Below are 26,955 nucleotides of genomic sequence, written 5' to 3'. Positions count from 1 at the left end.
ACCTAGAAGACTGGTGGTCCAGCTGGTATTTTCTTCTTCCAGCAGTTCTGTAAAAAAACACTTTATTTGGTAAGATAGTACAATTTTTTGTTTTACTTCTTTAATAATGGATCCCACGAACCCAGGAGATTCCTACAGCATAATCCTACCCTCTCCCTATTGCATTGCTTTCAGCATCATAGCCTCATTGACACAGACCTCTACAGGTTCAAGACCTCTGCCTGACTATGCTTTTAACCTGTTAGCAAGGCCATTTCTATGGGCAATGGAAACATCCCGCCACCTATTTCCAGTAATGCTGTCTGTATTATTGGCTTTGCCAGGGAGTAGTAGAAATCATTACAAGCTGTACTGCCTCAGACCTCATCAAGTACTGACCACTGTTTTGGGTGTTCTACAGGATGGCATAGAGAAATGAGAGAGCCTCTGAAATGCCACGCAGAGGTAAGTTAGCGGCGCTTCTCATCGCCACTCAGCATTAGCCAGGCTCCCCTTTACTTTTGAAACTGTCCTGTTTGCTCACCCTAGCACTCATTTCTCAGCCCAGCTTTAACCTGTCACACACAGGAAGCATGCTGGTGCTCCAGCCCTTCCTGAAGCACCAGGACAGGCTTGCTTCAGGAACTGACAGAAGAGATGAGTGCCAGGCCTGCCAGAAGTAAGTGGCATCTGTCTAGGGGACAAGCTTCTTCCCCTGCTGGAGAAGGAGGCATGCTCTGACACTTTTCCCAACAGTGAGAAGTCTGCCTTCATAATTTTCAGGGCAATGAGATAACTTTGGACAGAGGTTGCCAACGAGCTGGTTTCCCATAGGCAGGGGGCATTCTCTTCAAAGAGCTGCCAGAGTTTGCAACGTAGCATGTGACCATTAAGGGAAATTTTCTTCAAAAATCCATCATCTGCTAGACTGCACTGTAGTTCTGAGCGCTGCTGTCTGACGTGGCAAATCCAGGATGATGTGGTACCTCTCCCAGGGGGAAAACACACTTGGTATTGGCAGGATCTGCCTGCAAACCTGGGCCAGCAGCGATGTAGGGGGATAATTACTCCAGAACAGAATGAGAACTTTTGAACTCTGGAGCACAGCATGAGGCAGTTTTTTCCTTCCCAAGGGAACTACTGAAGAAGCAAACATTATTATGGATGACGCAGATGAGAAAATCAGAAACGGGGCAGGGGAGGAGGATGTATTTTTTAAACTGAAGTATTTTAATTTATCACGCTTCATTTCCTATCAGTGCATCAGGAATTCAGAGATGTTCTGTTTAAATGGATAACATGAGAAATTACCACTCAACATTAATTTACAAATAATCCATGTAACTGCTGTGGTATTTCTTCAAGCCCAGGGAACCACAAAATGAGGCACCCTGGCGCCCCCTTGTGGATTTCAGTGTCTAAAGAAAAAAAAAAATTGAGAACATCAGTGTTGCCAAGGCTAAGCTGCTGCACAGGTAGAGTAACATTACAGGTCCTCACAGAAAGTAAAGCAGTCTTGATAGCAAGTTGTTTTTCATTGCTAGTTTTCTGAAGGTGAAGGTTAAAGCAAGCAACAAGCACCTTCTTTGTTCTACAGTACATTTTTTTCCAATATTCCTAATTATTAAAAATTATGCCATTGGATTTTTATGTATAATTCTCTATATGTGCTTCAGGCAGTTTGTATCAGCTTAACCTGGCTGTATTTTAATAGCAATGTTCTCATCTCCTAACAAAAAAGTGTTCAAGAGCAGGGACAGGAAGGGAAGATGACCATTTGGTTACCCTTACAAAAGCTCAGTGCTCTGTTTCTCACTCAGCTTTCTCCATGCTACTTCCAGTTTTCATCAGCATGCACCCTCAGACTCTGCACTTTGATCTCTTTGATCTAAACTGTGTCAAAGGAACTTATCTTGAACCCACTGTATATAAAGATACCTTATGTAATTGCAGCTTCCTAAATCCTTAGTGCCCATACACTGCTGAATTATTTTTTATCCGTATTGCACAGAACAAAATCAGAAAACCTCACCTAATATATCTGTGAGGATGTTCACTTAATTACTCGTGTTAAAAGCATACTAAAGACACAAAGGTGTTACTTAGGTCAGGCAGCAGATGGCACTGAAATCCTTTTATGAGGTAGAGTCATTATCCAAATGCACAACATTTTGTAAGGAGTAAGGGTATATCTTTCTCAGCATGTTTATAAGATCACATTTAGTGAAAGAAAATAGTTAATATCTCACAATTGGATCCACAGAAGTCAGAGAAATAAAATGATTTTGTAAACTATTATTTCTAGAGAATACTTGCAAATAAGTGCTGTCATGGTTGCTGTAGACTTGCTTAATCAATCAGACATCTGAAGATGTAAAAATGATCTCTTTATAAGTACCCTACTATTTACAAACAAGAAAGCTTTATTTTATTTTTATTAATGCTTTCCATTGTCTTTAAAATGTGAGGGAAGTGAACTGCCATTTTCAAAACTTGGTCAAAGCAAAGACTGTTCTTCCTTGGGCTGCCCAGGGAAGTAGTTGAGTCACCATCCCTGGAGGTCTTTAAAAGACATTTAGATATAGAGCTTAGTGATGTGGTTTAGTGGAGGACTTGTTAGTGTTAGGCCGGAGGTTGGACTAGGTGATCTTGGAGGTCTCTTCCAACCTCAATGATTCTGTGATTCTGTAATAATAATCATCATCCAGTAGAGCACACCCTGGAGTTGTGTACTGGCAGTACTCTTGCAGGGGTCTTGTGTGACAATTGGTCCTGCTGTTGTCAAAGGAACCAACCAGGCATATTACCATGACAGTTGACAGAAGTAGCATACTAACTAGCAGGATCACGTGGGTCAGGGAAATGTGTCAGTCCCCACATTTTCTTCCCATACTGCTAAACCCTTCCAGCAGAGGATAGCTCACAATTGTCCATTGTAGGGGATTACTGCTTTCCCAGACAGCTAGAAATCTTGAGAGGGCACCAGCTTGTGTTTCGTAGTTCACAGGCATGGAGTTACACTCAGCTATTACATGGCAGTAACTCCAACCCCAGGAGCCTTTACTCACTTAGGCACACCGCTGGGCTTTTGAGACTATTGAGACTAAGCTGGCACCTCCACAGTGCTGTACTTGTTCCATCTGGGTGAGCACCAACACCTCTGCACCACGTTCCCTGCACGTACTGGATGGACCTGTGCAGATGCACTGAAATCAGACCACAGTAATTCTGCAAGGTGAGGAAAAATACAGGATTCCTAAGGAATTCACTACAGCACACAGAACAGAGAATAGGTTCAAAGTGTATGCAACGTTTTATTGAAAAAATACGAATGTTCTGTACATAAAGTACAACTCAATGGGCTTGACAAAATCCAGAGACTTATTGGTTAATAAGGGTCATCTTTTCTTCTTTTTCCTCTAAGGACATAAAGCATAGAATGAAGCAGCAGGTCCCCTGTACTTGGTAAGTGCAATCCCATCGCTGTGCGTGCAGCATAGCACCTGGCTCTACACACGGGACTCCAACATGCTCAATGTACTTTGATGGATGGTCTGCAAGAAATTTAAAGCATGGAAGTACTGCACAGGACCGGTCCTTCACTCCATTGATCATTCCAAATTAATTGTGAGATCTCTGTACTCCTAAGCAGCCTGCATCTGCACATCCAATATTTCTGACAAATAAATACAAAAATAAATAGGGATCTGGCCTCACAGAACCTCAAGTCTCAGAAGCAACACAATTTGTAGCAAGCTACATACATAATTTCAACTGTATCAACATAATTTATTTAAATCTCTATCAATAAATGTATTAAAAGTATAAATTCTTATCCAATACTGAGAGTTTAGTTCTGGAAATAAACCCAGAAAAACAAAAGCTTTTTCAGTACTCTCTTACAATTTAGTGTGCTCTTAGAAAATGCTGTATAGCTGAACTTCAGCAGAAACTAGCTGCTATATAATGTAATTCTATCCCCCAAACCTAATATAAAAAGCTTTTTAAATCTTTTTTACAGTAACTGGCTTTCATGTCCTAACTTTACATACAGTTACTAAAAATACTGCATATAGCAGTGTTGTCTAAAAAATAGGTTTAATGGTAAAACTACATGCACAAATGCTGGAGTACCAAAGCAGAAACTGAATAATGTGGCAGCTTCACAATTAGTTTATGTTGCTAATTGGATGGTGTAACAATACTGCAATCCCAAAAGATATGTATGTTGCAAATGGAAAGACAATGATCAGGACTGGATGAGGAGAAAGTTAGGCAAAAAACCTTTTTTTTCTTCTCCGTTTAAAACTGGAATGTCCGTTATCACCAAGAAGGTAAATGTAGGCCAGCATTAGAAACTTATACTAAATCAGGAGTAAATTGTGATGACTTCTCGGCCACCTCCTCTGACAAGTAATACTCTCTCCAGACCCTCAGTCAAGACTTCAAGAAACTCCATGTCTGTTTGAGTAAAGTCAAGGACAAAGAAATGTCAAAAGCAGAATACACAGGGATTAGCTCCCCCTTACAGAACTGTAGTAAAACCTTGGATTTGTAAAGCTGTAGGCAATGAAAAAAGTAATCTCTGAACAATCCCCCTAGTTTGTACTTACTACAACTCAAGACAGGAGGAACTTTCCTACATGCAAATTTTGAAAAACTTAGGGAAAATGAATTTTTCCAACTGTTAGCATATGCTACTTGTGGCTGAACGCATTTCCACATGCTTGTGTTGTGAAATATCTCACTGGGAGATGCCAAATGAGAGCTGAGTTTAAACTGTATTCCTTGACAAAATTTGACATATCTGTATTTATCTTCCTAAACAGATACAGATGGTGGCCACTGTATAGGACTAACAACAGTTGTTTATAAATGCATCAAACCAATTATTTTATATACAGAATTTAATATTACTAACATAAAAATACACTTAAGAAAATCCTTAGAGGACTCACACTTCTCCCCCCTTTTTGGCAAAGTAATAGGCTTCTGACTATGTAAAAGAGGAATCAGTGCTTTTACGCACACTCAGATGGGGTTACAAAACCTACTTTTCTGTGCATGCCAGCAGTACAGCAAGTTGCATTAGTGCATGGTTCAGCATGAGCCATAGATGAACTTCAGTCTAACTTATTTTCAAAACTATTGCTCCTTTTCAATATGAACTGCTTTCATCACAAAGGCATCGGGGAGACAAGACAAGGAACATACTACCCCAAAATTTTGTACCTACTACTTAGTTCTGAGTAAATTCTGGGGTTTGGGGAGGGCGAGGCAGAGTTGGGGAAGGAATCCAATGGATAAAAACAAGCTTTATAAATTTGCTTGAAAGCAACACTCAGATCATTTTGCTGATTATCACCAAGCTACACAGACACTCCCTCCCAGTTGCTCTTTGTAAATATTGCATGCTGTTTGGTCACAGCAGCTGCCTCTCCAGGGAAGGCTGGAGGAGTAAGCATCATCACCCAAAGGTACCACTCTCTCAAGTTCAAAATCTCTCGTGAGCTGTAGTAGCTGTGGTTGAAACGCCCTTATGCTGAGGAGTGTTTTTATCCCTTCTTCAGCCAGCAGGCTGTTGTGTAACAACTGTTACCACCACTATCTCCTAGTTTCAGGAGAGAATTGCAATCTTTTGGTCTGTGATTCACAACTCAGTGATATATAGTTTTTGGCATGGTTCAATAAAAGGCTTGCTAACTTAGCAGCCCATCTAGGACTGAAGAGCAGCTGTGGACAGTAAATTGCCATGCCAACAGGCTCACCACATTACAGCTCCTCAGCTCTGGCCTTGCTTAGAGGCATGGTACAAATATCCCTCTATTTGCCTAAAGATGTAGGTTTGAATTTTAATCTTACCAGAGCACTGCTCTTGCAGCTAAGCTTCCAAATTCTGATGTGAGAGCAGATGCCTGAGAAACATCCCCTCCGTAAGGACTTCAAGCTCACTCAAGTTCAGACACTGCCCTATCCAGAGGGCTGACTGCGGTGATGCCTCCTTAAACATTGACTGCTGAGAATTAACTTCCCAAGTCAGTGTTGTGGATTTCATTTCCACAAGCAGGTGCCCAGCCTTTAACTAACTCTGTACATAGGACAACATTGTCCATACACCTTTCAGAGTGGCCTTTGCTCCTGCCCTCAGCCGTGATACATGTTGTCAAACTGTTTAACGTTTTCTGTAATGGCAAAATAATCACTAATGAATTATGCCATTTTTGCCAAAGTGAGACTTTGTAAGGGGTTGGTAAGTTAAATTAAGAAAGAATTTTGCCAGGACCAATTTCAAAGGTTCCAGTGGCAAATTTTAAGCAATTATTATATAGCAGCCACATTCTCCACTCAGCAGAAACCTTGTCACATGTGATGGCCTGACATCACTTGTGGCAAAACAACTTCAAAGCACAGATTAAAGAAAGATTTTGTATGTGGACCAGGCCTTGCCTGAAAGGATACAGTTTTCATCACCGTCGGTATTCTTTGGAGGACCAGGCATATTGAGGAGAACAAGTCTGGCATCGTGGGATCTATTAACAATAACTTCATTAAGCTTCACCGCTGTGTGCATTCTTCGAACATTAGATTGGTTCCTGCGGAAAAAGCACATTCAGACGTACTGTTAGAAACATACCCCGAAAACTGAACTAATAAGAGTCCTTAAAAGCATACCCTAAGTCTCCTAAATACCCTGTTAAGCATCAGCACAAAGTAATTTTTTTTAAACAATATGAAGGTACTAAAACAATTTCAGAGTTCTTCGGGTTCCACCAGCCCATCAGGTTTAAGATCCCTGGAGTTAGGTCTCCAGCTGTTGCTGTTACGCTGCTCTTTACAAGCACATTCTATAAAGATGATTTACAGTCTTCCATCAAAAGTTAAAAACACCTTTGCCCAAGTACTTGCTCTTTGACCACGGGCATTTGAGACTGCAGTCTTCACTTATGGCACCCCTCTCTAGATGCCCTCACTCCCATGGGGGCACAGACAGACTTCTCATGGCTCAGTACCACAAAACTCATCAGTGACCCAGCAGAACCCAGCAGGAGGCTGGCAGCCCCACACTCCATCCACACATCCCATGAGTGGATTTGTCTTCGTGTTGAGCAGCAGTTGACATCTCCGGAGAAAGCCTGGCTTCCTACAGATTCATAGGCTACAAGTGGCTGGATGCCTGCCTGCTTGGGGGGCATTACTGATGCTTAGGAACAATTTTAACCTTTCTTTCATTGGGACACTGATCAACCTTTGTGCCTGGCTATTTGCAAGAGAAACCTATGATCTTTGAAGTCTCAATCATACTTTCTAATTTGAGTAGCCACTTGATTCAAAAGTTATGCGAGAAGAGAACAGATGCAGCATGATCTCACAAGCCTCTGTGCTTTAAGAATCCAGGTTAACATAGGTACAGGATTAATTTTTCAGAATGTATCACCACAAAATAACATCAATTCATGCAGGAACAGAACTGAAAAGTATCCTGTGGGGATTCTGAGCCTGGGAATGTTTCCTTCCTAAAGGAAATCAACCATTGTTTTGGTACTGTAAAAGGAAAACAGAACAGAAATAGACTTAAAGGAAGAATTTGCAGCTTTGAGGATTCTCCACTTTTTTCCTTCAATTTAATATGTTAAGGTATTAGTAGAAACAAATTGAAGATGAATATGCCGTTTTTCATGTTATGAGTTAGTCTTTAGTAATCTTGCTGCTCTTCCAAATACTTAGGTTTGCAAATATATATTTTACATATTTTACATACACAGAGAACAGAAGATGCAGTGGTACAATTAATGTTTGTTATACTAACAACACAATTTATCCACTTTGAATTACTTCTGTTATTCCACATTCTTATTTAATTTAGAGCAAGAACATCATCTGTCTGCCACATCAGTTTCAGAAAGCCAGGGACAACACAGAGACGTGCCAGATTATGTTTACAGGAAGTGAGGAAGAAACCATCACCAGAAACAACCTACTGTTATTAACTATGTACAGTTTTGGAAAAGTAACTGAAAACTAAAGGTTTGGAGTTCTCTAAAGTGACATTTAAATTTGGCATCTCCCCAGTCATTTGAAGTCGTAGGCTATGAGAAAGGGTTTGTTAGTGTCCAGAAACTGCCAGAAGTAACATCATAGCAGTGTTGTGGAATGAGAGCTTCTCTAAATGAGTAACGTTTCCCATATCTTATGTCATACTCTGCTTAAAAAAATAAGCTCAGACCTGTAATTGTTTTCCTTCGTGATTTGTCAGGATAACTTGTGGTTTGTTACACACTATTTATAATGATACTCATCTTAAGTGGCTAATCCTACTCCCTTTAAAACCACTGCTAAGACTGCTCAACTCTAACTCCTTTTCTTCCATAATTACATATAGTTTTCCTGCTTTTTAGCTGAGAAAATGAAGTCTTCCCTCTCAACCATCTTAAGGCACTTCTACATTAAATAACAAACTTACAAGTTTTCCCATTCTCTGAAAGCATGGAAGAGGAAAAAGTACAGGTAGTTAACACCGATTTCAGCAGAATTTCTACAGTATATAAACTATGTATGATTCATCCTAAAGCCAATTCGAATTCTCACTGATTTTTTGGGAAAAAAAATCTGTAACTTTGCCAGGTGTGCAAAGCTGGCCGTGTGAACTCTTATGTAAGATGCAATACATCAGAGGTCACAGGACATTCACACATTTTTATTCAAAGCCACAAATAGAGCTTTATGTCCAGTTATTCAAAGGGTGCACACGTGGCAATATTAAGGCTGTTGTTATATGTCAGTGCTCCTTCAGAAGCAAATCCATCTTTGAGGGTTTTAATCGAACATATATTCTATTCACAGTCGTTCATCACCATCTCCACAGCCTCTTCCTTGCTGCATTTAATATCCACACTCCACAATAGATCAGCAAAATTATCGGTCTTTTATTAATTGTGGTTTGATCAGTGAAATTACTGGTCTTCTATTAACTGTGATTAGATCAGTGGAGTTATTAATCAATTTCTTTAATTGTGTATCTTGTTGATGTATTTGGGAGGCAGGAAGAAAGTTATAATAGGCTTTAACATCTCAATTTTAGAACTTGACTATACCAAGTAAAATAGTGAGGCATGTGTGCCACGTTTAATTGGCTAGAGATTTCTCAGGAGGCTAACTGCTGTCTTTTCAGTAGTCAGATCTCAGTGTTTATCATACAAGTCTAAACCAACCATTAGGAGCGACAAGACAAGAAACACAAAGCACAACTAGATTGTCAGGAGGTGCAAACTGTTGACTCTGACAAGACTCACGGCTTAATGCTGATGAGATCTCTAAAGCTTCCAACAGCACTGCCTCGGTTCCGCTTCTCAGCATCACATTTCTCTTTTGTCCAGGTCATCTGAATGTTCTCAGGAACTGGGTCTCCCTCATCTTCTTCATCTGAGTACAAGCTTTCCAGTCGTGCTATTGAATGTCTGTCCTTTACCAGCTGAGCCTAGAGGGCACATGAACAACAAGGTGAACTTTATTTATTTTGCCATCTGGGGTTCTTTTTAAGCAATAGAAGAATTTTTGTTCTATTGTATCCTTTATTTTGTACAGTCAGTTTAGTGCCTGGGACAGCTCAGATGTCAAACATCTGCCCTAGCTAATAACCTTACATACCAACCTGACTTTAGGTTCAGGTGAGTGTGAGCACTGCAGAATTTGGACTAACAGAGGCCTAGGTCTGTATATATACAAGAAAAAAAAGACTCCATGTCACTTCATGATGTGGTCTCAAACAATGGATATTTGACTCAAAATTGATGATAAAAAAGTCGAACAAGTGCATACACAAAAATAAGACAAGGCACTTAGCTATGAAAGGTGCAAATTAACAGTCCAAACTAGAATGAAATCTTCAGTAGGAAAACAGGATACTCTATAAATTGAGACAAAGCCTGGACATCCCATACAAAGCAAAACCAAAGTTAGAACAGGGTTGAGACTTACATCCTCACGTCACTGAGGATCGTTTACACTGCAAAGTAGAACATACAAGTTGTTTCTGCAGCTTATATGCTGCCATTGTTTTCCCCCAAAACAAATGATTTCTAGTGTGGGTTTGCAAGTGCAACCAGGCTATTCAATGACTATAAGCAATTTTGGGAAACAAAAAGCTACACTAGAAGAATTTCCTTATAGCTTTAGAACACAGGACTTAAATTTAGAAGCAGCTATATAAAACACCACCAGGAAGGAACTTTGTGTCATCCATCTCAGCAGCCCATAATAATCAGCCACAAATGACATACCTCCCTTTCCCTCTCTGTTTTTGTCAGCCTCATTTGCCTCAGCATCTGAGATCTCTGCTCCATCATAAGAGTTCTCTCGTAAGTATATGCTGAGATGTCACTATTGTGCTGCGGAAATAAGAAACATTTTGCTCTTTTAATCAAGCCATAATCAAACACCACCATTTCCCTCAAAGCGAAAAATGGGCTCAAATTTCTTACCATTTCTACCACTTCTACCTCTGCCTCTATTCGGAGTTGATAAAGGAAAGTAGCCAAGTCCTTCTTCATCTGGATGCTGTTATCATCCATCTGAGCCACAGTAAAAATTCTCATTTTGCATTTTCTCCAAACCTGGAGGGAGGGAATGTAAGTTCTCAGAATCTTTGAACCAGTAACACTTTACTACATGAAACAGAAACCTACCAATATAACCACTTTTTTTTTTTTTTTTTTTTTTTTTTAAATCATCACAAGCTCTGCTCCTGGGCCTTTTTTGTTTACACTGATGCATGCCAAAGTGGTTGGTAACAAGAAGTCTTTTTCTAGCTCCTTACTTTGTGCTGTTTGAGTAGAAAAGGAAGAAGCATCAACATGCCCCCATCGTGCACAATCCACCACACATCAATGTTGCCTTCATTGTAACGCTCATGGTTGCTGGGGTAGAAAGACACGTTTTTGGGAACTAGTAGAGCCAGATGGGCTGCAGTTGTGCAACGAACAGTACCTGTCAGATGTGGGAAGAACAAACAGTTAACTCTGATTCTGCAAGAGTGATCTACAGTTAAAAAGTTACTCACTAAGCAAACGCCAGCAAACTGTAAAATTCACTGCTTACATATAGAAAAGTACAGAAAGACTTGTACAGACAGGTCAGGCCAAACGATGCAGCTAGGATAAAACAAACTTACAGGAACATAAGCCCTATTTCATGTCTGAAATAAAAGCTGCGATCTTCAAAGCTAAGTGCAAGGAGGAAGCATCTGCTTTGTTCTAATTTTGTGTTAAGTAGTTGAACCATCCGTGATGACAGGGGAATGGCGGGGATATAGCAGGACAGCGTTAGCTCCACCAGTTAGAATGGATAGATTAACACCTATGAAAGGACAGAGATTATCTAGGAAAGAAATTATACTTTACCACTAAAACAGTACCCTTGAACTCTGTAATTTTTAAGCATTCATTAGAAGGACGAACTTTAGCTGCTAAATTAATTTTTGGAGATCTTTCACGGGCCTCCCAGCTACAAATGATATTTCAAATGTATTTCAAATGTATTGTGAGAAATCATCTACAGGAAATTTGCTTATTGCTTTGCCTGAAAGCATAGCTATATTTTTTCCCCTTTCTCCTCAACTGCATCAGTTGGTCTCACATGAGAGATTTTATCTCCCTCATGAACTTTGCCTCAATTGCTGTACCTCCTCCTTTTGTAATGCAATTCGAAAGAGTTCAGATTATCACATTTATTTAAAACAAACCAAAAAAACCAATCCACAACCCTAGCACAGGAATGTAAAATTATAAGACTGCATTTATTTGCTAAGACTTAGCTCCATCAACTCAACAATAAGTTCATGATCAATAGTGGAAACAAAAAATTATAAAAACAGAACAGTTTCACAAGAATTCTGCTGAAATCCCCAGTGCATATTATATATGTAATAAACATCTTGGTGCACAATGTTTGATCACGCAGAACCTTCAAAACTCACCTATAAATGTCTTCCATGACCTTGGATCTTCACTTTGCCTCCAGCCATACGGCCATCCCAAAACCACAGTGTTGTGTTTCATGCCACCTAGCCCACAGGACTGGATCAAGTGTGCAATTCCTTCTCGAACTTTATTGGCTACAACTACCTGACAGAATCCTTTTACCTTCTCAATGTCCATCATATTTTTAATAGTCTGGAAGACAGACAAGGAAAAACCTCACAACAAAGAAAAACTCTACATCTTGGTCTATCATTTGATTACAGTGTAGATTCTTGCTTGGTTCATATGTCCACATGTAAAATACATTGGAAGGCAAAGTGGATGAGCAGATTCTGCTCATCTGCTTTCCTTAGTAAAACAGCAGAGAGAGCGTACACTCATTGTATATAATATCTGCTGAAAACACAAAGTTCCCTTCCAAATATAATTATCTGTAAGATATAAAGATAGCTTTTTTGTTTGTGTAATAATCTCTTACACATAAATTGTAGTAGTTAGTGATATCTGTGTTCCTATCTCACTTTCCATTCTCTAATTTTAAAACAACCAACTTATTAAATACACTTAATTAGCTTCCCTTGGATTTCCAGTTTCAGATATCTATGTAACTTGCTGTGTTATTATATTCAACTTACAAATGTGAGAACTAAACCCCCACTCAAAAACCACTAACACCCCACACAAGAATACCATGCCCTTCATTTGTTTAGAAAACAGATTTGCTCAACCACAGGCCTATGAATTAGTTTTTCCTTTGTAACTGTGTTCCTGTACAAAAACCCTTTAGGGAAAACAACAATGATGGGCATATGCTGCACAGATGTAAGCAGGGCTATGATGTCATGTTTTACACATTGACGAAAATGAAATGATTTATTAGCAAATTTTCAAGACCATCCTTTAACACTTTTTGTGATAGTTTTATCACCATACAGTGATGAAAGGAGCACAGCACATTTGCTAAATTTATAATAATTGAAAGTCACTGAAATGTTCCTTGGTATGTTCAGAAACTAAATAGTCGCCTTCCCTCCAATAGTCAGCATATATAAACACCCACAGCAATTATTTCTTATAAATGAAGAGCTTTATGCAGTCAGACTTTTTCTATAGGTTGCAAGCATTTATCTTCTTACGTTCTCGAAGCTACAATTGGCAGCTGAAACTTTTGCAAGCTCTTCACCAAACAAAAGTAGTACTACTCAACTAGTACTGTATTTCATGGAAGTCTTACTGATATGTTTTTTTCCATGTAAGTTTATTAAACTTTTACATTATCTGCCCACTGACCCCCTCTTTCCTTTAGGAATTTGTTTAAAGCACTGACCTGTTCAGCAGCCTGGGCTTCTCCATAAGTTTCCAAGAAATTCCCTTGGATCACTGATCCTATGATAGTTAAACCTTTGCCAGCTTTCAGCTGGGATGCAAATGTTAACAATCTAGGGTATTTTACATGCAAATCTTCATCAAGTTTCAGAAGCACCAGCAACTGAGGCCTGGAGAAAATAAAAAGGGAATGCATTTTGGTATTAATGCTTTGCAAAAACACTTCTAAAAAACTGTTCCTTTCAATACTTTAATTGTGCTTGAATATTAGCTCTGATACAGTACACTCTTTCTGTATCTCCTATGTTTGGAGGGTTTTAATTAATGTTTTCTTTCTCTCGATTTGAAGCACTGAGGGAATTGTTCTGCTGCATTGTTTTGACAGTCATAAAACCCATTCACGTACTCAGTTTAAGAGACTTGCATTAGTGTTTCATTACATGGTTGATTTTTCAAGGCTCTGTTAAGCACAAATAGAGTGCACGCTGTGTAAGTAAGGCTGTCCCTCCAGATCCATCTTGTGCCAGAACAGTGGGAAACATGAATGCTTTTACCTAAACATAGATCCGACTTGCTCTCCATCCCTTAAGATACTGTTACACATCTCTAAAACTATGGTTAAGCAATTTCCAAAAGATTTATAGAACTTGTAAGGTAGATGCTTGTCCTCTTGTTCAGAGCCTGACAAGAATTTTGCAATGCATAACTGTGAGGAGGATTCTGTAATCTGGCTTGACACACAAGGCCAGAGGGAGAAATGTAGGAAAACTCTTCCAGTTTTTAAGTCTAGAACAATAGCAGCGACTACTTCACACCCCCAGTGCAAATTACAATGGACCTCTGCACTCAGCCATCTTTACCATTTCCCCAATTTCCACTTCTAATTTTACATTTATATATATTATATAATAACAATCAAACGTATTTATTTTCTTGGCATTTAGATTCAAGCACACAGATTCCCAAAATCTGTCTTGAATCTCATTAAAACCTTACGTGTAAGTAGATAATCACAACAGGGCATGTTACTAGTCTAAAATGAGTACCTCCAGTTCTTTGTGTGCGGAGGGCCCTCCTCAAGTCTGAGTAAGGCATATCTTGCTGCGCTGAGCGAAAGACCCCGGATACCATCACCCCATTCCTTCTCTGCACTGTGAAGGACATCATTTAGCCATCATTCAGTTTTATGAGCATTTAAAGTATTTATGAGCATTTAAAGGATCATCCAGTTCCAGCTCCCTGCCATGGGCAGGGATACCTCCCACCAGCCCAGGCTGCCCCCAGCCCCATCCAGCCTGGCCCTGAACACTTCCAGGGATGGGGCACACACAGCTCCTTTGGGCAGCCTGTGCCAGGGCCCCACCACCCTCAGAGTAAAGAATTTTTCTAATATCAGTTCTAAACCTACCATCTTCTAGCTTAAAGCCATTTCCCCTTGTCCTATCACTGCCCTCCCTGACAGAGTCCCTCCCCAGCTTTCTTGTAGGTCCTGTTTAGGTACTTGGAAGGCTGCTGTAAGGTCTCCCTAGGGCCTTCTCCAGGCTGAACAACCCCAACTCCCTCAGCCTGTCCTCGTAGGAGAGGTGCCCCAGCCCCTTGATCATCTCTGTGGCCCTGGGCTCATTCTAATAGGTCCCTGTCTTTCTGGTGCTGAGGCCCCAGAGCTGAACACAGGCTCCAGGTGAGGTCTCACAAGAGCAGAAGAGAGGTGGACAATCCCCTCCCTCGCCCTGCTGCCATGCTGCTTTTGGTGCAGCCCAGGACATGGGTGGCTTTCTGGGCTGCAGGTGCACCTTGCTGGCTCAAGTTGAGCTTTTCATCAACCAACACCCCCAGGTCCTTCTCCTCAGAGCTGCTCTCGATCCATTCTCCGTGGACTGATACAGCATGTATCACATACATATATGTACCTGATACATGTGTATGTGATACATATCACACAAGCAAAATGCAAATATTTCAGTCAAATCTATATGACACCACCACCTTCCTGGATTTAACTTGTAATCAACACTCTGCTCCAGAGGCTTCCCAAGCATAATCAAACTTGGAATAAGGAATTTTAATACATCATTTGTTAAAATCAGGTTATACTGTCCTACCACAGCCAGACTCCATCACATATTAACAATCTCAGGCAACCTAACCTGCAGAATCAGCTTTTCAATGCCTGTTCTAGACAGACCTTTGTGTCAAACTGAAATAAGATGGCTGCCTTCAGGTGTTCTGGGCCTGAGGTAATTGTGTGTGATAACAGAAATCAAAGTCCCCAGCCAGGGTTTCTGCTTCCTGTGATTCATAAATTTCACCAAACACTTCAGGGACTTAGTAAAGCATGTCCGTGAGATTTCGGGGGCTTTTGTTTAGCAGTAACACAATAAAACAATGAGAGAAAAAAAAAAAAAAATATTGCTAAGGGAAACCTTCTAATTCAGATCTCTGGAGAGTGTCCATTCCTTCACTAATTGTTGCAAAGGCTGGAGATAATTCATAAATAATAGATCTGATCTCCTTCCTATCCTCTTATGTTCATTTAATACTTACCCTTGATATTCAATGTACTTGTAAATCATGCCTGCAATAAGCATAGCTACCAAAGCATAATACCAAGATGAAATGAACATCAGTGCCAGGCAAATACTCATGCCTAAAAATGAGAGGGCCCTGAAAGAAAAATCAAAGATATTAGTGAGTAGTAGTGCAGAAAAGCAATTAAATAAATAACTTCAATTGTTCTCTTGTTCCTTTTTCTTTAAAATTGTCTACTGTGAACTGGCAAAATAATGCTTCCAGTAAATCTCCCTCATCCTCCACAGTTTTAGTAACCCGTTGTAGGAACAAAACTCTCATCCTATTAAATATCTGGGTCTGGCCCACTAAGAATATTACACTGATGTCCCCTTGTCTAGAAGCAATATCCAGAGAAGCAAGACATGTTCACAACCTTCATGGAGAGAGCTCTCCCCAAATGCATGTTGCAGATCACAGACCAGGCACTGAACATGCTGGCCTTTTGCTTACCAGTGATAATATTTAAATCGGGGCCGCCAGTTTGGAGTTCTGAGAAGTGTTTGTACTGCACATGCTAGATTAACAAAGAGGTAGCACATCAAGAAAAACCTGCAGGAACAAACAAACAAACTTTTTAGCATACACATTTACAGATTATAATTACAATAATTATTTAGTCAAAATATCATGTATGCCTACCCATTAATATTCATTAGTCTCAAATATCAGTATAAAGTAGTTAGAACTTTTAATTGGATCAAGCTAGGTGCATCTGCAATATCAACCATATCTTTTACAGCATTCTGTGTTAAAAATAACATTTTCCTGAATGAAACAGCAGTCTGCCCATACCAAAAACCTTTTTATTCAGAGAATATTCCAAAGCAGAAACAAATGGATTTATATGTAGAGCCACAGGTCAGAGACTTCATAGAAATAATAAAAGTGGAACTCAGGCTCTAGTAATTTGTTTTAGCAGTTTAAGATATAGTTATAAAAGACAATTAAATCAACCAAGTTAGTAAAACTAAAAAGCATGTTTTGGGGGTTTTGTTCATTTGTTTTTATAGCATCCATCCTGTTCCTTACATTGAGAGGATTGGAGCCACCATGTCAAGAGAGGCAATAAGGATTCCCAGCTCAGCAATTAATGCTGTTAACAGAAGAGCCCATGTTGGTTCACCATTTGCTTTGCCATGACCAAAAACCTGAAGAAACAGAAACATTTTCAGCTTTCATCATTAGATATTAAACACATCTTCCAGTATTTCATAAAGTTAAAATGAAAAAAAAGAAATCCATTTAGACAGTAGTAACTTTCCTATGTATTTTCTTCTTGAGCAAGGAGTCTAATAATTTTAATGGCTTTCTCTACTTCACTGAATTAGATGTTAGACTTCTTCATAAAACTACCAAATGTTTATTCAAAATCCTTCAAAAATATTCCTAGTTTTTAACAAATGAAAACAAAGCATTAAAAAAAAATATTGACCTTCACTTCAACACTGGGCATGCTAAGGAAAATGGATCTAATTTCCAAGAGCATAAAGTCAAATAACTGGTTAGTAACTATGTACAGAATACCTTTTATTAAAAAATAAAAAAATGTACCAACCCAGAGGAAAGGAATAATGTTGTCCTTTGCTATTGCCTGCAGCAGCCGGGGGGCTCCAGTAAGGCTCTGTAAACCTGCTCCACAGGTAGAGAAGAAGGATCCTATCACAATGACCCACGGTGAGGGCCATGAAAGGGTGCCCACCACTAAGTTCTTGTTCACTGCATCGCCGTACCTGCAGAGAGGAACAAGACATTCATGTTTAAAAAAGTATTTTTATACTCATATTTGGTTTTCTTGGTCAGTTTTAAGCTGTCATTTAAATATTATTAGATATTCTCTGCAATAGGAAATATAGGAATTTGTAAACAATCTTAGTTACTTCTAATACGCACATAGGAAGTGCCTGCAACCTGATTTCAGCCATTTGAATTTTTTTTTTCAACCATTTATTATAAAATTCTTCTTTTATTATCAGAATTATGATTCCATACTTTCATCTGGAATTACACAGTTCTTAAAAAAACAAAATCAAAGTTTTAATGTTTAAAACACCCAACACAAACCAGTATCAGACATTCCTACAGATGGAAAGGCATCCAGAAGTAAAGGAAAAAAAAAAGGAAAAGAAAAAGTAGAGCATTTAAGCAGTAAAACTTAATGGTTACTTACTTATCTCTCAGGACTACACCTTCTATGCAGGCTCCAAACAATAACACACAACTGAAGTCTTGAGTACAGAGCATGCTAAGGAAGTAGTATTTATTTATACACGGCAGATGAAAACAACCATAAGTATTGTGAATAGTTCAATATCTGTCTGTCCTACAGCATTTCCACTGCAGTATCTTCATAAACATATGGTAAAGCCGATAAGTAAGTTAACACCTCACTGCTCGTATATACCTTCTACTGTAAGTGACAGACAGTTATTATCCTAAGCTTTGATTTTTAAACTAAGATTGCTTTAAATGTTACAGTAGAGGAGATACCTTCAGATACAAGAGGAGAGAAGTAGGAAAGATTTCAATACCAATTTCTGTTCTAGACTAGCAAATTAAATTGATGTTTACATGAAAACCACTTCCTTTGAAGTTATTTTGAATGGACAGCAAACTATTACCTTACACTTTCTCATTTTCCAGTCTCTGACAGCATTCACATCACCAATACATCTTTGAATATTTGGTTTATTATTGAACTGTACTATTTCTGCATTAGGGGGTATAAAATAATTCAAGTTTCTTGGTTCTGGCATTCCACTAAATGTTTTCATCTTGTGATTTTAGTTTGACTGTTTAAATTCTAAGCTCTACCCTCCAATTCCAAAATGTAATTATGAAATAAGAGAAATAATCAAAGGGGAAAAATTGATTGCTCCTTAAAATTATGGTGTGAGCCTTCCACTGGGTGGCGTATTAATAGCTATGTATAAAGTTATCCCACATGAAAGAAATTTTGAACTATAAAAATTATAACACTAAAGCCAGAGATTACATCTGTGACCTGTTTTAATAAGCATTACATGCAGAGGGAACAGTTTTTATGGTACAGAGTCAGTTCCAGAAGTAACGTCTGGAAAAGCCTGTGCTCCTAAGAAGCTGAGACAAGTGAGCCGGGATCCTGACTGGCAGCTTTGCAAGGTTTGGCAAAAAACACAGGTTCCAAACAGCAGAAGTTCCAGAAGAGGCACCTTCTCAGCCAGCTGTCTTTTGGGTGGGATTTATTCAGAAAGCTCTTAAATTAGTTTTTTTTTTTTTTTTTTTATGGTCTTGCTCATAATAAGGTTTTTGTTTGTTGGGTGCTTGGTTTTGGAGGGATAGGTTTTTTGTTTTCTTCAGAAAACCTCCTGTCTTTGTAAGTAGTAGTTTAGGACATCAATGGCTACCTGAAGCTGAAAGACGTCCCTCTAGCAGGAGAGAGAGGAGATTAAAAAAAGACTTTCCTAAGCAGAGCTTCCATGGTCCTAAGCCCTCAAGAGTTTAACCTGACATCTTCAGCTGTGACAAAGGCTGTTCCTGTGAGCACACACTCAGCACCTGGAAATCTGGCACGAGGAACATCCTCATATTTTGCAAATTAGGTGGTCCAGTCTCAGTGGAAACAGGCTGGAAATGGCGAGTCATTCATAGCTATGTGGAGCTCACTACCAAGTGTTTGTAACACTTCGACACATGCCAGCTGGGGGTGTGTGCTAAGCATCTAGTCTAAGTCTGGTTTGTCTTGCCTTAAAATGTTCAAGAAAGCATATACTCCTTCCTGTCATTCAAACTAAAAATTATTGTTTAAGGACCTGAAATTTGTGATCTCCGTGTTTAAAGCTTTCCCTTAACTTAGCAGTCCACCACATCCTAAGCAAAATATATACCCGTATTTACCAGCCTGAAAACCTACAGATCCAGATTTTGCTGGAAAACTACAGGATATCAGTTCAGATGCTTTCAGCCCAAGGGCTGCTTTTCTTTTTGGTTTTGCTAACCTATCATACTCACAATAATTTAGTCACCTGAAAGCACTCCCACAAATCAGACACACAATCATAAATCAGACACACAATCATTCATGTGAGTCACTTATAGCGCAGTAGGACTCCGTGAATTTTAAAAGGATACAGACAAGTGATGTGGTGACAATAGCGAGAATTGTTCCAACAGGAATGGATTTTTGTGCATCTTTTAGGTCCCCTGATCTATTTGAACCAGCCATGATGCCTGAAAGTAAATTTTGGATGCAAGATCAAGGGAGTGAAGAAACCTCTCCTGTGAAGATACCCTCTCCTCTTTTCCCAGTATTCTCACCGGTCACTGATGGGAAGAAGATGCCAACCAGCACCATGAATGAAGTAGATATATCCGAAAGCACATATAGATGAAGGTTGTTCTTCTGGCCCGCTACATCAACAGATGGGTGATGCGCTTTCTCCAGTATCTCTCCCTTCTCCAAATAATTGCTCCATAAATTGTCTTCAAACACCACAGAAAAGAAAAGCATTAATTCAGTTCAAACTTGTTCTCATTGTAATGGGTCTAAACTGAAGATTAAAAATTGAATTCATGCAATTTGGTGATCAACACAAATTAAGACATGCAGGTTACATGACAGAAAGCTTCTGTTTCAAGCTTTCAAGGGAATCTGTAACAAAGTAAGTGTGTGAATCATCTACAGAGGTCTAGGCGCTTTCTCTCCTTTAAAATTACAAAATGTAACATTCTTTTAACTTCGTATCTATTTTAACCCCCAGAATTACTCTGAGTATTTTTAATGAAACGTGATAATCCGCATACTCCTGAGAATCCCAAGAAGCAACATTAACCAGATTTATGGAAATAAACTTTTCTTTTTGAGGAACTGAGAGAAAAAAAATGCCCTTTAGACAGTGGAAGAATTATAGAATTACACGGTTGGTATTTGAAATTGAACTAATAAATGCCGAGTCCACTTTAGTGATTACATTACCGGTTCCTGTGCAAACAGGAACTTCAAGCACTCGGCACCTACACACAGCATCTGTTCTCCAGAGTTCATTTCAATAATGAACACTTTTCAACCGTATCATTGACAGGACCGGGCAAAGAAGGAGCTAAACTATTTTTTAGACAAGCGTTCTTATCCTTCAGGACAGAGTTCTAACCTGTCTAAACCGGATAGTCATAGCTACAAAGAGTTTTGAAAAACTGTCACAATTTACTTGTGTTAGTATAGCTCTAATTATAGTTGACTTTTGACTGAAATTATGAGATGTACGAGGCAAATTTAATTTTACAGCACACAAGTACTGTATATCAAGAGCTAAATGTCATCTGCTGTTTTAAGGATTATAAGACTGTGGTTTCTTTATTGAAGATAATGTTCTTTGCCATAATAATATTTCTTCCATTCTTCTTTCCGATCCACCAGGGAACTGTTCAACCCATTTCAACAGCTCTGGATGCCTCCTCTTTAAGGGGAAAAAATAATAATTTCCATACCTTTTAAAATACCACTAGCAGCTCCTGGAATTCCTGCTATCTCAGAGACATTGTTTAGTAGGAAATATTCATCACAGTTCTCAGTGGTTAAATTTGTATTGTGGCAGAAGTTCTCCCAAAGCTTAGAGGCCACGGTAATGTTATCCTTAACTATGGTTTTGGCACAAACATCAAACTGATCTCTTATCAAAGTCCTGTTGCCCAACATGCAAATCCTGGAAGGGAAATGTAAAAAGCATATAATTACATGGCACCTGGAAAATGAAATTCTACTTTCCCCATCAGCTGCCTTTCCCATCATGGAAGCTCCAAGTGGCTCTCGTCTGCTACATTAACCCTCAACTTCAGAAAGGTGGTGGCAGCACAAGGAAAACTAGGCATCTGTTTTGCTTGAAAGTCAGAAATATAAAGCTATTTTTTTTTTTTTTTTTTTTTTTTTTTACCAATTCTGGGAGAGGTATAACAAGCTACATCAGAGTGATTCAAAGATTTTGATGTCAGTGGTAAATTTACCTTGAAAAAAGGAGGTGAAGTATTAAGCAATATTTTAGTTTCCACTTAAACAGAACTGTAAGAATGGAAAATATTTCACATATCTAAAAATATTTAGAAAAGCATTATATCGGTTTCTGTACAGAAGTACTTAAATAATCCCTGATAGTTTTTAGCTTCAGAATTAGGAACATGCAATTCAGTCCCAATAAACAAAGTTTCTTCTTGTCAGAACATACTATGCATCACTGCTGAAATCATCCAGTTCCTGATGTGATTCACCCATCCACAAATATAGCTTTATCCCAGCAGTGGAGATTTTTAACCTGTATCTCCAAAGATGGTTCCACAGAGAGGGTGATGCAACATTACAGCTTGCTGCCACCAAAAATTCAGCCTCTCCTCCTACTGCCAGAAAATGCCCAAAAGGGGAGTTAAAAAAAAGTTTATTATTTTTGGACATTTTAGTAAGTTACATTGATTCACAGGCCTCATCAAGCTGTAAAGCCAGGAAAATGGAAGAGAAATGGCCATTCCTTCAGGATTGGTAAGCCTGTGAAATGTAACTTCAGAGAAGCCTTCTCCTCCAGTATTAAAAATAAGTACAATATCTGATTACTGAAGTAAAAGAAAAAGGAGAACAGCCCAAGGAAGAAAGATAGGGAACATTCAAGAACAATACAAGAGATAATGAGGGGGAGGTAAAGACACTCTTATTTTAACTGCTGTAAACCTGCTGCTGTTGTAAAATATTATAATCATTGGGCCCTAAATATCTGAAGGGAGCACTTGTGGGTTGTGACTGCTTATTTACGGTCACAACATTTTGAAATGTGAATAATTATGCAGACTCAACTCCTCTATTTCCATTCCATTCTTGTCAGCAGTATCAGGAAATACAGTTTGCATTTTTGGTACAACACATGTATCCACTGCTCCAGCTCTGAGTTCAAGAAACCTTATTACACGTGTAACATACCAAGGAGCCTGCGCTGTATTCAGAGCTGAGCTACTCATACAGTAGACTAATCTGCCTTCAAACCAAGGGGAAGTTCCACTGGGGCTTCAGCACAGCCCCATCACGCCTCCCACATTCCTGAGAGATGTTCTGTTTTTCAGGGAGCAGCAGCATCACACCACCACAGTTTCCAACAATGAAGGCAGCACATCACGTCTGACTGGCCTGCAGAAAACAGAGCTGCCATGCAGCTTTCTGCTGAGGAGGGCTGCATAAATAACCCAGCCCAATCCTTGCTCAAAAGTAACTCAGCAGCCGTAAACTAAATGGAACCGTCTTTGTGGGAAGCAGAGAAATGTCAGCCTCCATCAATCTGGTACACTCACGAGACTTTGTTCTACTGAAACTGTTAAAGAATGTGACAATGCATTTATTTTGGCCCAAGGAGTTTCTATTCCGTGAGCTCTGCAGGCAGAAGACTATCGGTGCTAATATACAGCTAAAAAATCTGAAATAATTCACCCACACAAAAAAAAAAAGAAGAGCTTTGACAACATATTAGGCACAAGTTTTAAGTAACTTCCATTGAATTCCATCTTCCAAATCTGCAGTCAAAGCTATACCCCCCGCCCCACCCCAGTCCAGAAATACTACTCACGGAAATTCAGGTGGATCAAAGATGGACTTGATAGCTCCAGCATAAATGGACAGTATGGATATTACTACGCAGGCCAAGAAGAGGGAAGCAAATTTGTTAACATATTTCACACCTACAAAGACCACCACTGCCATTAAGATGAGGAATACAGTTCCATACACTCTCATGTTGTTTAGCATAGCACTGGATGCATCATGGGCACCGGATGGATAAAAAATTGCTGCTTGTGGCACAATATACGTCTGAAATAAGAAGAAAGCAAGCTGAAGGAGCACAGAAACAGTACTGTCTACACTACTGTAGTGATCTTGTCCCTATACAAGAAATGCAAGTCACTCTCCAATTTCACCAGGAACCCTCAGTTTATAGGAAAAATCAAAGGATAACAGCTCATTCTATTTAGGGTACAACTCAGCCAACTCCATGATGAGCACATATATTTGATTAAGTCATGCTTCTGTCCACATTTTCATGAGACTTTGCATTCTAGATATCCACAGAGCATGCAGCTTTCAAAGGGCAACACTAGCAGTACAGAACTGGAGACCTTCTGGTCTGACTTGTGAACATGCATATGAATATGGGACAAGAATACTGCAGTATTTCTATCTGCCAGCTGCCTTAAAAGCATGGCTGCCCCAGTATTACTCACCAATAAAATCTCAATGGCACCAAGGATATACATTGCTCCTGCAAATGTTGTTCCTAAATAAAAGCACAGCCCTACAGCTCCACCAAACTCTGGGCCTAATGACCTGGATATCATGAAGTAGGAGCCACCAGCTATGAAACAAGAAGAGAGAGGGTGAAATTGTCATTTGTTGGTTGTTATACATTTTTTAAAAAATCACAAAAAGAATGTACCAAACTACAGTGTGTATCTGCTTTTCTAGGGCAAAGTAAAACCAAAAAAAAAAAAAACAGCATTTACCCTAATTAATATTAAAGAGAAATATTAGATAAGAATTCAGGCTTTGTAACCTGGCTTAAGCAAGTTTCTCTGGATTAAAACCATGTTTTAGTAATAGTTTGCTAACTACACTTACCTGGAACAACACCATTTGTGGCAATAGCACTCATTGATATGGTTGTCAGCATGGTCTGTGAGAGCAAGGAAAAGGAAGCAATGGTGTCAACAACATTTTTTAAAATTTTAACTTATTCCTTGTTAGAGTAAACCTGTCAGGGCACAAACAAGACAATATTTCTATTTATTCTGCCCTGACAGGTCATTATCTGAAAGAAAACAAGGGGAGCAGGAATTTAATCAAGCTGTTGAGACTTTTGCCTGAGAGATGGCTGCTTTATCAGGTCAAATAATGTCTGTCTGCAGACAAAGCATGATAAAAGAACACAGGTGTCACTCCCTCTGCAGAGCTGAAATTCCAACAAAGGCTTGTCCAGCAAAGCAGGCAGCCGTGACCTAAGATGGATACAGAAAACAGCTTTTTGCTGAACAAACACCATTTTTATGACTGTATCTACACCAGAAATGGTTTGCCAGTTTAGAAATATGATGACACACAAATTTAAAAAAAAAAGACACATGCCTACAAAAACATGGCTTTTCATCACACATGCAACTGCAACACACCTCTCCAAGTGTCTCACTAGTTTCACAGGTGTTATGTAACAGGTGTTATTTTAGCTATATACTTACACAACAGCAGCAAAGTAATACAATCAGGAAGGACTGGAGAACTCCGGCCATTCCTACCATCCAAGTCAGCCGAAGGAAGAGAATAACCCCAAAGATGTTTTGCATGCATGGTAAATACACCCCCATCAGGGTGCCCATGCTGGGTGACTGAAAAAAAGAAGTATGTTGGCATTCATTATCTGGAATTATTCAAAGCATAGGTAACCAAAAAAATACAACTTCAGTTTTTTAAATGATAAAAAATCTGTGAAACAAAGTAGGCACACACAAGTACTATTATCCTCCACTTCCACAAAACATGAAGCAAACTGCTAACACCAAAACCCTCGATTTATAAACAAGATGCTGACCCTATCACATCTTCACGTTTGAAGTCATTATATTCAGCATTTAGCACTAGTCACTAACAGCTAACCATATGAATCTGTTTTACTGTAGAACCACAGAGTTTCTAGGATAAAACCAGGTGAGGGCTGCAGACTCAGAGTAGGATAGAACCTACCCTACACCCCAGAGTTTATAAATTAGCTTCCTGGAAAATATACTTTTGTGCTGTTATAACCACAAAAGATTTGGAAGCAATCTACAGGCAATCTTAATGTGTTCGGTTTTTTTTTGTTGTTGTTGCTGTTGTTTGTTTTTCCATTTTATATATTCCACATAAAAGTAACGATTTTACCTTTCTTATACTTAAATAATACTAGCATCAGACTCTGAATTGCTTTTGACAGTGACTGTAAAATGCAAATTACTGACGTGACTTCACAGACTGCACACAACTGGCATTCAACGCAGTATCTTCTAGAATTCTCCTTTGCCTCAACAGTTATTGTCAAAGGACAGTCAGATCTCAAACAATGATATCAAAGTGCCACTGGGAAAGGTTTAGTTTCAAGGAATAAAAGTGGTCCCTGCATTGGCACACCTGGCACTGGCACCAAGTCAGAGTCCAAAATCTCTGTGGTTTCCTGCCAGGACATTTCATTGCTTCCATGTTTTAAGGTTTTGTTCTTCATTTAAAATCATACAGAATGCTGAAACCTAGGGGGAACCTAACTTCTCAAAGGCTCATCCCTTTTCACACTTCTTCGCATTAATAAACCTGAATCCAAACCATATTACAGACAGGCAGCATCCAAAGAAACCCATACGCAACCACCTAAATGACAAGGATATTAAAGGCAGGTAACAAAACTTGTTCGAATTTGACTCCACATAGCTTTAACGAAATGCAAAAATAAAGCCGTAACATGCACCCCTGTAAACAAAGCAGTCATGAATTAAAAGCAATGGTACTTAGGACATGCATATTACTATCGAAGCAATAAAGCGGCTAACTTCATTCTTACCTTGTCTCCACTTAGGAAAGAATGAATTAGCTAAGATAAGGCAAAAGTATATTTTGGCACACAAAGCAAAAGCCTAGATACAGTGGTTGTAGTATCACCAGGTTAAAATACGTTTCTGAGGAATTCAGTGCAACTTGCAATTGCATGTTACAATTTGGAATTTCCTCATCTGCTTTAGTAATTTGTTGTGTCTGAGATGAAAGAAAACCGTACTTAAGAACGGGATCTGAACAATTCGTTGTTAGAAACACCAGGAACTGCTAACCATTATTTATTTATTCATTTATTAAGTCAGCTGTGAATTCCCTCTGTGACTGAAGCTAAACCTCCTGAAGTAAAGTGGGCAATGTGACCGTGTGCCGGTGGTCAGCAACGGGCTTACCCTACGTGACCAGAAGGGTCAGAATGGGTCCAGAGCACTCTTACTTGGCTGCTCCAATGCCACAGTACAAAGAAGTCCCTAAATTTGCCATTTCTACAAAAATTACCACCCTACAGAACTGCAAGCTTTGTCAGGATGATGT

General features: G+C 39.2%; 1 protein-coding gene across 5 annotated transcripts in view; it reads right to left on the bottom strand.

Moving 5' to 3' along the window:
* Positions 1-3,269: 3,269 nt before the first annotated feature.
* The window catches only part of SLC12A4 (solute carrier family 12 member 4), a 50,287-nt gene continuing 26,601 nt past the window's right edge, over positions 3,270-26,955 (bottom strand). For 3 of the 5 annotated variants that reach the window (XM_035336533.1, XM_035336535.1, XM_035336538.1), the window contains 22 exons: positions 25,083-25,229; positions 24,469-24,523; positions 24,075-24,205; positions 23,423-23,664; positions 21,315-21,529; positions 20,145-20,309; positions 19,959-20,057; positions 18,019-18,076; positions 17,407-17,581; positions 16,881-16,999; positions 16,302-16,400; positions 15,825-15,944; positions 14,327-14,431; positions 13,282-13,450; positions 11,951-12,146; positions 10,793-10,962; positions 10,458-10,589; positions 10,257-10,364; positions 9,270-9,454; positions 8,441-8,455; positions 6,439-6,572; positions 3,270-4,440 (listed from right to left, as the gene is read on the bottom strand). In XM_035336533.1, the coding sequence (XP_035192424.1) occupies positions 4,349-4,440; positions 6,439-6,572; positions 8,441-8,455; positions 9,270-9,454; positions 10,257-10,364; positions 10,458-10,589; positions 10,793-10,962; positions 11,951-12,146; positions 13,282-13,450; positions 14,327-14,431; positions 15,825-15,944; positions 16,302-16,400; positions 16,881-16,999; positions 17,407-17,581; positions 18,019-18,076; positions 19,959-20,057; positions 20,145-20,309; positions 21,315-21,529; positions 23,423-23,664; positions 24,075-24,205; positions 24,469-24,523; positions 25,083-25,229 (2,931 nt within the window). In that variant the 3' untranslated portion in view covers positions 3,270-4,348. The remainder of the gene's footprint in view (positions 4,441-6,438; positions 6,573-8,440; positions 8,456-9,269; positions 9,455-10,256; positions 10,365-10,457; positions 10,590-10,792; positions 10,963-11,950; positions 12,147-13,281; positions 13,451-14,326; positions 14,432-15,824; positions 15,945-16,301; positions 16,401-16,880; positions 17,000-17,406; positions 17,582-18,018; positions 18,077-19,958; positions 20,058-20,144; positions 20,310-21,314; positions 21,530-23,422; positions 23,665-24,074; positions 24,206-24,468; positions 24,524-25,082; positions 25,230-26,955) is intronic. The other 2 variants (XM_035336534.1, XM_035336537.1) reach the window with 1 other exon arrangement.

Source organism: Oxyura jamaicensis, chromosome 11, assembly GCF_011077185.1.
Source record: "Oxyura jamaicensis isolate SHBP4307 breed ruddy duck chromosome 11, BPBGC_Ojam_1.0, whole genome shotgun sequence".
NCBI lineage: Eukaryota > Metazoa > Chordata > Aves > Anseriformes > Anatidae > Oxyura > Oxyura jamaicensis.
Note: the sequence above shows the minus strand (reverse complement) of the source record. Positions and strands in the feature narration are given on the sequence as shown.